The sequence below is a fragment of the Schistocerca piceifrons genome, chromosome 1 (assembly GCF_021461385.2).
Source record: "Schistocerca piceifrons isolate TAMUIC-IGC-003096 chromosome 1, iqSchPice1.1, whole genome shotgun sequence".
In the NCBI taxonomy this organism is placed as follows: Eukaryota; Metazoa; Arthropoda; class Insecta; order Orthoptera; family Acrididae; genus Schistocerca; species Schistocerca piceifrons.
In genome coordinates, this window is record NC_060138.1 from 389,843,725 (window position 1) to 389,857,340 (window position 13,616).

A 13,616-nucleotide genomic window follows, 5' to 3' on the forward strand; every position below is an offset into this window, starting at 1 on the left:
AGGAACTGTCAAAGCCAAACGAATGCAGTGGGCTGGATGGAGGATCACAGATGGTCTCGGAAGCTCCTGGATTTCACACCTACAGGAAAGAGACCGCCAGGGAGACCCAAGAAGCGTTGGAGGGATGGACTCCATGAAGATTTAAACCAAGTGTCAACAGAAGTGGACGAATGGCGGATAGCAGCAATGGACAGAATACAGTGGAGGAGGAAACTTGTAGATGCGTGCGGTTCACTGGGCCTGTTCACGTAGTAGTAAAAATTATTTTTATAAATCATATGGTAGTCAAAAGACAAAGAAATGCATTTAAAGAAATAAAAGAATTCAGTTCATCAACTATTATCTTGCAGCACAAAAACACTGTTTCTCACTAAAAGGTGATAGCAAGAGAATTCATAGTACTCAGCTTAAAAGAGCAGGGTTCAGTGACATTATTTTCCATTTATGACAATATAAGCCACCACACGCTCAATCCTAGCCATTTAACCAATTTAATAAAAGTTGTATGACATATTAATTTATGATTCATTAGTTGTGAGGTGATATGTCTAATTTGTTTTGCATAAGAGATGGAATGTATATACTTCAAATCTCATGTGTGTGTGCCTACACAATTACATGCACAACTTGAAGTTAAAGTAAGATGTCAAACAGTGAAGTGTATACAATAGACACAATGTAAGCACTGCTTACCCAGCACAAACTGGAAAGAAAGGTGAAACTAATGGTGTCATTAAAGTTTAGTAGCATGGGTTGACAAGTGTTTTGTTATACAATATTTTGGATTGTGCTGCTGATTTTTCATGACTTTCAACAAAATTTTTAAGTTTATGTTCGCTATAAGTTATGAGCCAGGCAAAGAGAGATGTGCTCTGAACGAGGTATATCATACGAGAGATGGCTGGAGTGCAGAGAAGTACATGTGACCGTAGACCGTGATGAGGTTACAAGAACAAAAAGTTATAATTTCATTTCAGGTGCTATGGAAACATAATCACTGTTAAGCTAAATGACTAATTACACTTGTAGTATACATTTATATGTCATCTCAAGGTAAACTGGCCTTAATAGCTTATAATAACGATCACATAGGCATTTTTCTGTTGGTGGGAAGGTAAGCGACTGAACTTGCTGTGTGTTGTACCACTAAGTGGCAAAATAATATTTATCCAAGCAGGACAGCACTAGTGTGGATGGGGTACTCTGTGTTACAAATTTGCTGCCCACAGTTTTCAAGAGACAAACAATGTAATACAACTGGTAGGCCTACAACTGAATCACGCACCATAACTAGCATATAACATTTGAGCATGCATCTTAACAATAGTAACAAGTGGCTATAAGGATGACTTAATACGTTAAAGCTGAATTAATGTAATTCTGTTAAACTGGTACATCTTCTCAGTGAATACAAAGAAAAGCTGAAATCCCATTTAGAACATACTTCAGTGTTTACAGGAGTGTAAAATCTAATACACAATGACTTGGCAGCACAGGCAGATCCAAGATGGACTCTTAGGGGGGGGGGGGGGGGGGGTAGGGGAGGGGGAGTGTGAAAAAAAAATTCCAATGGTCTTGAAGCAGTTGTATATTACCAATTAATTGAAATGTTTATAGCACTTTTCAGTACCAATAGCCATGTTTAGGACATTTGGGGCTGTTTGAAAAAATGAAAAAAGTACCTCATTATGAGGACCTGGGCATTTTCAACATTAATCCCTGTGCTGCTGGAGTGGGGTAGAATTACCCTCCCCCTAGCCTCTCCCCACCCCTCCCCACCCCAGACCTGCCTGTGCTTGACTACCTCTGTTTCAAACAAGCTCACATGAATACAGTAAGAAAGGAGATCAGTGAATGAATTTTGTGTCAGTTGTTGAGGGTGAAGTAAGTAATGTATTTAATTTTTGATATGTCACCTAAGCTTTCTACTGTCACTTCTCTCGGTTATGTCGATGGAAGACTTTTTAACTACAATGCACAGTCATTGTGCTTACTGGATTAATGGTAACACTCACAACTGATTCCTCCTGCTGATTTCATGTGATTTATTACAACTATCTTCCACAATGCCCAAAGGCCCTTGTCTATCAGTATATGAGATCTGCCTGGTCTTGATTTCCCAGCAATTGTTCCTTTGCGTTTCCACTTCACAATCACATCACTAACAGTGGAACTTGGGCGTTTTAGGAGGGCTGAAAAGTTGCTGATGGATATATTACTTCGGCTGCCTGAGGCCAAATGTTCCAGAAAGCTCTGAGCTGGAGCCACTGAGTACTAGTAGATGGGGAGCTCAAAGTCGAGGTCTCGACTAGCATACCCTGATGTCACGACAGTGTTACTTGGTGGTGATCATGGGTTACGTCACGTGGCTGCGAGCAGCTCTGGCACAGTTTGCATCCAGCACTTGATCCACAAAAACTGAAGGATGAACCTACATGATTTTTTTTCCTTTACTATGTGTGTAATTGGCTGACGGGTAGATCGAAGATCAAAGTTGTGGTACTTGATGAGTACACTAAAACACGATAAAAGTGACGTTGTCCAGAAAAAATTCGGCAAAACTATCATCAAAACTTTTCATCTACATCTACATCTACATTTATACTCCGCAAGCCACCCAACGGTGTGTGGCGGAGGGCACTTTACGTGCCACTGTCGTTACCTCCCTTTCCTGTTCCATTCGCGTATGGTTCGCGGGAAGAACGACTGCCGGAAAGCCTCCGTGTGTGCTCGAATCTCTCTGATTTTACATTCGTGATCTCCTCGGGAGGTATAAGTAGGGGGAAGCAATATATTCGATACCTCATCCAGAAACGCACCCTCTCGGAACCTGGACAGCAAGCTACAGCGCGATGCAGAGCGCCTCTCTTGAAGAGTCTGCCACTTGAGTTTGCTAAACATCTCCGCAACGCTATCACGATTACCAAATAACCCTGTGACGAAACGAGCCGCTCTTCTTTGGATCTTCTCTATCTCCTCTGTCAACCCGACCCGGTACGGATCCCACACTGATGAGCAATACTCAAGTGTAGGCCGAACGAGTGTTTTGTAAGCCACCTCCTTTGTTGATGGACTACATTTCCTAAGGACTCTCCCGATGAATCTCAACCTGGCACCCGCCTTATCAACAATTAATTTTATATGATCGTTCCACTTCAAATCGTTCCGCACGCATACTCCCAGATATTTTACAGAAGTAACTGCTACCAGTGTTTGTTCCGCTATCATATAATCATACAATAAAGGATCCTTCTTTCTATGTATTCGCAATACATTACATTTGTCTATGTTAAGGGTCAGTTGCCGCTCCCTGCACCAAGTGCCTATCCGCCTATCCCTGGGGTTTTACCTGTAGCAAAGTATTTTTAAAATATGCAGCTGTTATTTGCAGTTCATATGAACAAATGTGTGGCGTAGTACCACCATTAGGAAGATTCATAAATAATTTTGTTTTTGGCCTGGACAAGGAGAGGTGACAAAAGGTTCAAATCATTCGATCGTAATAGTACTGGTATTACTCTGACTTTATGGTATCTTTGATTTTCATGAGTAATTTTAGAAGAATGTTCATGTCCTATCAGGACATACACTGGTAAGTCAAAATGTTATTACTATCATCGGCCACTGCGATAACTAATCAGTAATTCTGAAATGCATTACTCACAATTTGATCTATCACTGCGTGTCTATTGGGATTAATTAAAGTACATATCAAGACACAAAGGGATTAATTATATGCTGCCATTGGGCATTGATTTAAATCAATGGGGAAAGTCGAAAATTTGTGCCGTACTGGGATTTGAACCCTGGTCTCCTCCTCACTAGACATATGCACTGACCAGTGCACCATCCATCCACAGTGGTCATCATAACTGCACGGAATACTATAGCATGCCTCCCGCCAGATCCAAATTCTCATCTTATCCTCACACTACTGACGTAGTGCCCCTTACTCGAGACGTATTGCTGATTCCCTTAAGAGTTAGAACGTGATGTGCATCCGCACTGAAGTGGCCACCCTCCTCTTACTTATATACGTTCTTTCGGACGTGTAATCTGAAAAAATAACTAATTTTACTCTATATGTATTAAACGGATGCGATCTGATACTGAAGCTTCTGGAACTCCATTGATGACATCCTACCAATCAGAAATAATACCACATTTCCTAAGTTACTGAAATATGTAGTATGACATTCTACATTCTTTCTCTTAAGTATGATGTTAGCCATTTGTTAACTATACCATTAAATCCATAAAAGCCCAGTATTTCTAACAAAATGTGATTTACTCCTTTAAACAGTTCACAGAAAACATCGACTGGTGCTGTTGTGTTGTCTAATGCTCTTCAAATCTGTTTAGTGTTTTTGTAAATTGTTTCAGCAGTTGAGCAACCCTTCTGAAATCCAAAGTGTGGTATCATTGTCCGAAGACAGAAGCGGACATTAAAAGAAAATGAGAATCACAGCTGTGTGTTGTGTAATGTACTTCCGAAAGGCAGAAGGGAATGGACAATTTGGTGTGGGGACGTCTACGGAGGGCATAATGTGCTAGAGGTGCGGCACGGCAGGTCAACGCCTGGCGAGAGGGGCAACACGCCCGTGGGAACCGCAGCCCCACAATTATCCTGCGGATCCGTTAGCAGCCGCCTCATCGCTGTGGGAAGGCAAATCCCGATGCGGCCCCTTCTCGGTTTCCGCACCTTCAGCTCCCACCATAGTTCGCTACAAGCTATAAAAGTCTCCTCACAAAACAATGGCCTGTCTGCGCACCAAATTTTATCTTCTTCACAACTGTTCTAGCGGATGGTGACTGAGTGCATAGACGCTGAGGCGCACCATACAGCATATCCTCTTGTGGGCGGGATATTGCCGGTTCGGTTCGTGGAAGTGAGGGGAGAGGATTCGAAGAATTACCTCTATACATTAAGCTGTATAGTATATAAATAATTTATTACTTACCTCCATAATATTCGTCAAGTTGATGCTGTACTTGTTGAGCGTCGTGCATGGGTGCTGCAACAAAAACGAACAAATGTAAACGTGACGCTTATTGGGTTGACAGAAGCAGTGCAAATTTACGAAAAGTAACACGTGTTATATGCTTACGATTATGGAAAACATGCTGCGAACACAAAAAGGTAATGATGCATGTTTACCACAAAATTGTACACTTAAAAACAATATTTACATTAATTATAACTGATTTCACTTGAATATTGAGGCAATGCACCGAAAATAATGACTGAAGCGTAGTTAAAATTACTGGTTTCAGATATCTGTGCATTTCAAATGAATATTTTGGTATTACAGTTGGTAAAACAGTTTGAGTTCCATTATAGGTGGGGTTTATACACAGGTTGTTTACCCACACGTCTGAAGTGAGCAGTTGTCTGACGGAAAATTAACAGTTATCAGTTTATACTGTGTTTAAGACTGTGTTTACATGATTGTGCAGTGTTTTTAAAACAGTGGAAACAATAGTTCATTGATACGAATTTGTATGTATTTTCGAACGTTTGAGGAATACATTCGTCGTAATCCTATTTATTAAACCAGATTTTATGTATTCCAGATCGGTAGAAGAGTCTTTTCTATACGGGCTTCAAAAATGGTTCAAATGGCTCTGAGCACTATGGGACTTAACATCTTAAGTCATCAGTCCCCTAGAACTTAGAACTACTTAAACCTAACTAACTTAAGGACATCACACACATCCATGCCCGAGGCAGGATTCGAACCTGCGACCGTAGCAGTCCCGCGGTTCCGGACTGCAGCGCTAGAACCGCACGACCACCGCGGCCGGCTCTATACGGGCTGTTCCACAGTGGCAGGCTTTACGTTATTCCGAATTATTGCGGAGTTGCGTCGCAGTATTGTCGACAGAGATTCTTTGCTTTACGTTGTTATCAAAGCTCACTTAAAAGTCGTTTGTTGACACACCCTCGCACCAATCGGTGCCAAGCGAAAGAGTTGGACAATCCATACGCCCCAACCTCTGACAGCTATTCGTTGGCATTATCATTAGTGGTAATCTAACTTTCTTACTGCTGGTTTTACCATCTTGTCCGAAACCACGCGGCTGCTACGATCGCAGGTTCGAATCCTGCCTCGGGCATGGATGTGCGTGATGTCCTTAGGTTAGTTAGGTTTACGCAGTTGTAAGTCTAGGGGACTGATGACTTCAGATGTTAAGTTCCATAGTCTTTAGAGCCATTTGAACCATCTTGTTTTACGTCTTGAAACGGTTGGCAGCTATTAATTGCGCTTGCCCAGCACTTCTGACTACAGCATAAACCTAGGACACTGGGCTCTCTACTGCTCGTATTTCCACTTAGTGAAAACAAGAGTAAGAACACCCTAGTCGCTTGGTCAGTTTGAGTGCAATGTGCGTACTTTAGGTAGTGGTCTAAAAGTTTTGTTTCAGTTTGGTAAAAGAGAGACTTATTACTTGTAAACTAGTGCTTTCCTGTTACGTTTCAATTTAGACGGTAAAAGTCAAATGTGACACGTAATTTTAGTGACTCAACAGATGTTTAGAGGTCTGTAAGATCTTTTTAAAACTTTTAACGAGAGATATAACTGAGCAAGGTATTGCACCAGTGCAACTGGCTCCGCGATTTTAAACTGGCGTGGATGTATGAGTCAAGTATTCATCTTCAACCACGTTTCACTGTGAGATAACCAGGATTATGTTTGTATTTTTCTCGTACTGCTTCTATTAGAACAAACAGAAAGCAGATCTTCGAGTGACTTTCGAGGTTAGGGGTTTTCTTAGGTTCCTTGGTACCTCTGTGTTTTCTTAACACAGCCATTTTTTTTTAATATTAGCGCAACTGAGCTAGTCTATAATGATATAAACGTAGAGAAGTCATTAACTTCTAATCTTTCTTACCCTGTATTTCATTTGTACACACAGCAGAACTAAAATCTTATGACTACTGCCCACATAGTGGCCTTGCGGGCACGTGACACTGTAAGGAAGTATATATTGTAAAGGCAGCAGAAACGAATGGAGAAATCCAGCGACAGTTCGACAAAGGGCAGAGTGTTATGACCTGGCATTGTTACAGCCCGGGAATGACCAACGGCCGTCTCAGAAACGGCGTAACTGGTCGGATGTTCGCACGCTACTGCCGCGGGCATCTATCGAAAGTGGTTGAAGGGTGCTAAAACGACGAGTAGGCGACACGGTGTTGGACATGCACGCCGCATCACAGGATATAGAAGTAGAAGGATTGCTCGCTCTGTAAAGCAGGATTAGCGGCGCTCTGTTGCAGGTCTGACGACGGAGTAGAACGTTGCTGCAGGCACAAGTGTTTTGAGGCAGACCGGTCAGCACACATTGTTGAACATGTGACTCTGCAGCAGGCGATCCCTAATGTTCCCATGATGACCCAACGATGGCTTGAATTACGACTGCAATGGGCGAGGGATCATAGTGAGTGGGCTGTATATCAATGGAAACTTGTCGCCCGGTAGGAAGAACAATTTTCTTTTTAGACCAAGTCGGTGGTCGTACCCGGATATTCAATCCTTCAGGCGAATGGTTGATCGAGACTTGCACCACGCCACTGACACAGGCCGTTGGGGGCAGTAATTTTCTATTGGGGACATTCACTTTGGCTTTCATGTGGCTTGTGGTAGCAATAGAAGGCACGGCGTCAGCTGTGGATTACGTGAACATAATTGCGGAGCACGTGCAGCCCTTCAAGCTTGATGTCTTCACTGACGGAGGTGGCATCTTCCATCAGGATAACTGCCCGTGTCACGAGGCCAAAATCGTGCTACAGTCGTGTGAGGAGCATGTTACAGAAATCACGTTGATGCGTTGGCCACCAAATTCGCTTGATGTGAACTCGATGGAACACTTCTGGCACGTTATCGTGCGCCAGCTCCACGCTCACAAACTGCCGCCTTTAATTTATGGGGATCGACGTGGCCTCTGCGTAGACATATGATGCCACGTACCTCCGGAACCATGTCTTGCAGAATCGCTGTTGTATTGCATTCCAAATATTGACCAACGGACTCTTGCGCAGGTGGTCATGATGTTTTGGCTCGTTAGTGTATGTTTATCGTGCCCTATTTAAAATTGATTCGGACGTTGCTGCAGGGAGGCAGAAAACGAGCACAGAGACTCTGAATGCGTGTCTCCGCGGCGAGGTCAGTACTTCCATAACGAGTGCCGGAGGCTAGGGGGCGGGCAACTTTACATAGAATGCCGCGATAGGCGGCGGCCCATATGCCAGCCTAGGTTATTGTCCGCGACAGGTGCGGCCCACGTGCTGTCCGCCCGACTTGTGAGCTCAACCAGTATATCTGCCTGCGTTCCTGTCTCGTCTCTAGTACTTGTCCTTTCCCACAGTCAGGACCGCAGTTCCAGTAGCCGAGGACATACTCTTTATCCGGTTTAAATTTTCCAATTCGGCGTTATGTTGGGGTGGAACCGTCGGTTTAAGAAGACGCTACGAGATGGAAAAGTAAAAGAAGTTCAATATATTCAGTGATCCTATAGTGGGTAGAAAAGCCATCTGATAATAATGTCAGAACGGGATAGAGAACGCGTAACTGAGGAAAACTTTTCCGATAACTACAGGTAGAAAATGCGTCATTGTGCAGCTTCGACCGTGGAACGACAGCCAAACAGCGACTAGTGCACAGAAGTTTATCCAATAAGCAAACGTGCTGAAATGCATTTAGCAGTGCGTTTTAGCCCGACTAAGCTGCTCCTATGTTATGATATGGTATTTTGTGTTTCTTATAAATGTACTTTTTAGAACAAAAGTTGACCCGTCCGGTTAGCCGCTCGTGTTATAACGCGACCGCTTCCGGGACGAGGAGATATGCCGGCCTCGGATGGAATCCGCCAGGCGGAATAACGACGAGGTGTAGGTGTGCCGGGCAGCCTGGATATAGTTTTTAGGTGGTTTCCCACATATAACTATGCCCATGTTCCGCTTCAGGTACACATCACGCAAACATTTAGAACACTTTCACACTTTCTCACACTTGCACACAGAATTCAAAGAATTAATTGTATATGCAGAAAGATTGGGTACACTGCTTTTATCTTGGGAGGGGGGGGGGGGTGAATAGGAGACTAATGACCTTAGCTGTTAGGTCGTCTGAAACACTTGTTCAGCAGCAGCAAGATAAAAGTTCATTTTTGCTCTATGTACTTTGGCCTTTAGATTTCATTATTAACGACACATCACCTTAAGATTCACATCTGATGTAGCCAGCCAGGGACAGAACTTTAAAATTTGGCTAGCTTTGACTGTTGCCGGCCGGGATGGCCGAGCGGTTCTAGGCGCTAGTCTGGAACCGCGCGACCGCTACGGTCGCAGGTTCGAATCCTGCCACGGGCATGGATGTGTGTGATGTCCTTAGGTTAGTTAGGTTTAAGTAGTTCTAAGTTCTAGGGGACTGATCCCCTCAGAAGTTAAGTCCCACAGTTCTCAGAGCCATTTGAACCATTTTTTTAATTGTTCAGCTTAAATCATTAACTTCAGCTAATTTTATAGTAACTCCGCTATTTACTAAAACAGGCATTAGCTGACATGAGTTAGTTTGGATGCCGACTGGTTGTCTTTGCATGACCGTAACTTCACAATGTTACATTTCCGACCTACGATTCTCAATTTAACGTCCCGTCCCTGGACTTATTATGAGATCTAATTACTGCAGGTGAGCTGTTATTACCTTCCTCCGAAATAAATATGGGTATAACCTGTGTATAAGCGGAGATCGCAAACGCACTGCAGTATGGAGGCGATCGATCCAGACCTACCAAGATCGATTCATGGGGTTGGAAGTAGTAGTATTTGACAGGTAAGGGAATAAGATACACCAGCTCCCGATCTTTAGTGCCGACTTGGCGCCATGTAGTTCTCTGTCTATGGTGTCATTTGGATGTGGTTCGGGAGCGTGGGATCAGCACACCACTCTCGCAGCAGTTATCGGTTTCCCAGATCTTGGATCCGCTGTTTCTTAGTCAAATAGCTGATCAGCTGGCATTACGAGGCTGAGGGCACCCCATTCCAGTTCTCCCACCAAGAAAATTTTCTGACAATACTGAGAATTTAACCCGTGTCCTGTGTATGACAGTTAAGTTGACCACTTAGCTACCGAGGCAGACAAGGGATAATATATAATGGTATAAAATTACGAATCATCGGTCCCTGTGCCTCGTTTAAATCCCGAAACTCTGTAAGGTCTCATGAACTGTGGGCATGCGACACTGTTTAGACTGATCCATTTGTTGCAGTCGTGAACTGATAACTGCCTTGTTATCAGAGAGGATTTCGACCCTTTCCTTTCTTTTCACACTCATCTATAACAACAAAAACACGAAATGGAGCAAATAATCGTCACAGCCATCCACACTATATAAATGAACGCTCAAGGCTTCTTAACAGATGGCAGGATCGTAACAGTATAACCACTAAAAGGTTTCCCCGACTACAAACTACAATGCGAGATTCATGTGTTGTTCTCGACGCTCATTGACTTCTTTCGAAGAATATATGAGTCCTCACGAAATATACTTTTTTTGCTGTTAACATTAATAAATGTAAAGGGAGGAATGAATTATGCTTAGTTACTGCCTGGAAGGTAACAGAAGGTAACTGTTGGCAACTTCCTCAATGGATGAGTGGGGAATCATCAACACGTCCTGACGCCTAACTTCATATAATTTTAAAATGCTGTAGTTTTAATTCAGGGAGAGGAGGGATCAAGTAAATGAAGAAAGGCGAAGCTCTAGATCGGGTGGACAGATGGGGGCAAAGGATTCGACCGTGGCCTTATCGAAAGAACATTTGGAGTCTGCCAGAAGTAATTTGGGAAAAATCAGAAAACTGTAAATCATGGTGACTGGACAGGGGTATGAACTGCCTCTTCCCAAACACGAGTTTGCTGCCCTAACTGCAAACCCGCACAATCGGCTACAACAAAACCACAGAACGAAATCCGGTTTTCAGAAACTGTAGATCTCATTTTTACTATTATACACTCCTGGAAATTGAAATAAGAACACCGTGAATTCATTGTCCCAGGAAGGGGAAACTTTATTGACACATTCCTGGGGTCAGATACATCACATGATCACACTGACAGAACCACAGGCACATAGACACAGGCAACAGAGCATGCACAATGTCGGCACTAGTACAGTGCATATCCACCTTTCGCAGCAATGCAGGCTGCTATTCTCCCATGGAGACGATCGTAGAGATGCTGGATGTAGTCCTGTGGAACGGCTTGCCATGCCATTTCCACCTGGCGCCTCAGTTGGACCAGCGTTCGTGCTGGACGTGCAGACCGCGTGAGACGACGCTTCATCCAGTCCCAAACATGCTCAATGGGGGACAGATCCGGAGATCTTGCTGGCCAGGGTAGTTGACTTACACCTTCTAGAGCACGTTGGGTGGCACGGGATACATGCGGACGTGCATTGTCCTGTTGGAACAGCAAGTTCCCTTGCCGGTCTAGGAATGGTAGAACGATGGGTTCGATGACGGTTTGGATGTACCGTGCACTATTCAGTGTCCCCTCGACGATCACCAGTGGTGTACGGCCAGTGTAGGAGATCGCTCCCCACACCATGATGCCGGGTGTTGGCCCTGTGTGCCTCGGTCGTATGCAGTCCTGATTGTGGCGCTCACCTGCACGGCGCCAAACACGCATACGACCATCATTGGCACCAAGGCAGAAGCGACTCTCATCGATGAAGACGACACGTCTCCATTCGTCCCTCCATTCACGACTGTAGCGACACCACTGGAGGCGGGCTGCACGATGTTGGGGCGTGAGCGGAAGACGGCCTAACGGTGTGCGTGACCGTAGCCCAGCTTAATGGAGACGGTTGCGAATGGTCCTCGCCGATACCCCAGGAGCAACAGTGTCCCTAATTTGCTGGGAAGTGGCGGTGCGGTCCCCTACGGCACTGCGTAGGATCCTACAGTCTTGGCGTGCATCCGAGCGTCGTTGCGGTCCGGTCCCAGGTCGACGGGCACGTGCACCTTATGCCGACCACTGGCGACAACATCGATGTACTGTGGAGACCTCACGCCTCACGTGTTGAGCAATTCGGCGGTACGTCCACCAGGCCTCCCGCATGCCCACTATACGCCCTCGCTCAAAGTCCGTCAACTGCACATACGGTTCACGTCCACGCTGTCGCGGCATGCTACCAGTGTTAAAGACTGCGATGGAGCTCCGTATGCCACGGCAAACTGGCTGACACTGACGGCGGCGGTGCACAAATGCTGCGCAGCTAGCGCCATTCGACGGCTAACACCGCAGTACCTGGTGCGTCCGCTGTGCCGTGCGTGTGATCATTGCTTGTACAGCCCTCTCGCAGTGTCCGGAGCAAGTATGGTGGGTCTGGCACACCGGTGTCAATGTGTTCTTTTTTCCATTTCCAGGAGTGTAGTTGGACAAACTCCATTTCTATCCATGAATTTCTCTAAGAACCCTATATCTAGGGGGGGGGGGGGGGGGGGGGAAAGTTCAATAAGTAAAGCAATGCATTTTTTTCTCTGCCAATTTCGGTTGAAAAAATGCGGATTTGTTGTGGGACATAATGGAATATTACCGATCCAGCCTCTATAGTTTTATGAAGTTACGATAGGTCGCGGTGCAATACGTAGCCATCTCAAAGTGGCGTCTGTAACAGAGATTCTTTCCAAGCAGAGAGCTGTGGCTGAGTTTCTTTTGGTGGAAAACCAAAGAATGGCAGATATACATAGGCGCTTGGAGAATGGAGACGTGGCGCTGATCAAAGGCACTGTGAGTCGTTGGGCGAGGCGCCTGCCATGACAGCAAGAGCGCTGCGTAAAATTGTCTGGGACCTCACGGTCTCAGGCGCCTTGTCACTGTTTGCGCGGCTCCCCCTGTCGGTGGTTTGAGTCCTAGGGCATGTGTGTGTGTGTGTTGTTCTTGGCGTAGGTTAGTTTAAGTTAGATTAAGTAGTGTATAAGCCTAGGGACCGATGACCTCAGCAGTTTGGTAACATAGGAACTTACCACCATCACCTTCTCCCCTCAGAAGACTAACCCTCACGAAATTCAAGAAACGACTGCAGCGTGTTCGTCGCCACACAAATTGAAACGAACGTCTCCTTCTCCATGACAACATAAAGCCTTAAACAAGTCTGAGGACCCGAGAGGAGCTCATAAAACCTCATTGGACTGTTCTTCCTCATCCACCCAACCGCCCGGAAGTCACATCTTGTGACTTCCACCTGTTTGGCTTAATGACGGATGTTGTACGTCGATGATGTGGGGGTTATTGATGCAGCAAGGCATACAGGCCCTTTTAATGAGTTGGCGTAAGGCTGTAGCATTGAACGGAGATTACGTGGTGAAATAGGCTCTTGTAGCGCAACGAGGGGGAATAGTATGGTGTATTGGAATCCTGAATAAAACCAACCTGCTTTCGGGGGAAAAAATGTGCTGCATTACGTATAGAACGCTTCTCTACGCTGGCAATATTTTATGAATGATTAATTTTTCACAATTATGTTACTTTAGAACTATCCGTTATATAAGAGGGCTGGGAATGGGGTAATTCTCTTATTCAATAGTGCCGAATCGTTGCGAATGGGTGGAG

The 13,616-nt window shown here is 44.9% G+C and overlaps 1 protein-coding gene across 1 annotated transcript in view; it reads right to left on the reverse strand.

Annotated features, from left to right (window-relative positions):
- Positions 1 to 13,616, reverse strand: part of LOC124726698 (fap1 adhesin) — a 285,663-nt gene that overhangs the window by 30,389 nt on the left and 241,658 nt on the right. Inside the window, exon 5 of the mRNA XM_047248466.1 lies at positions 4,962 to 5,015. Coding sequence (XP_047104422.1) covers positions 4,962 to 5,015 — 54 coding nt within the window. The remainder of the gene's footprint in view (positions 1 to 4,961; positions 5,016 to 13,616) is intronic.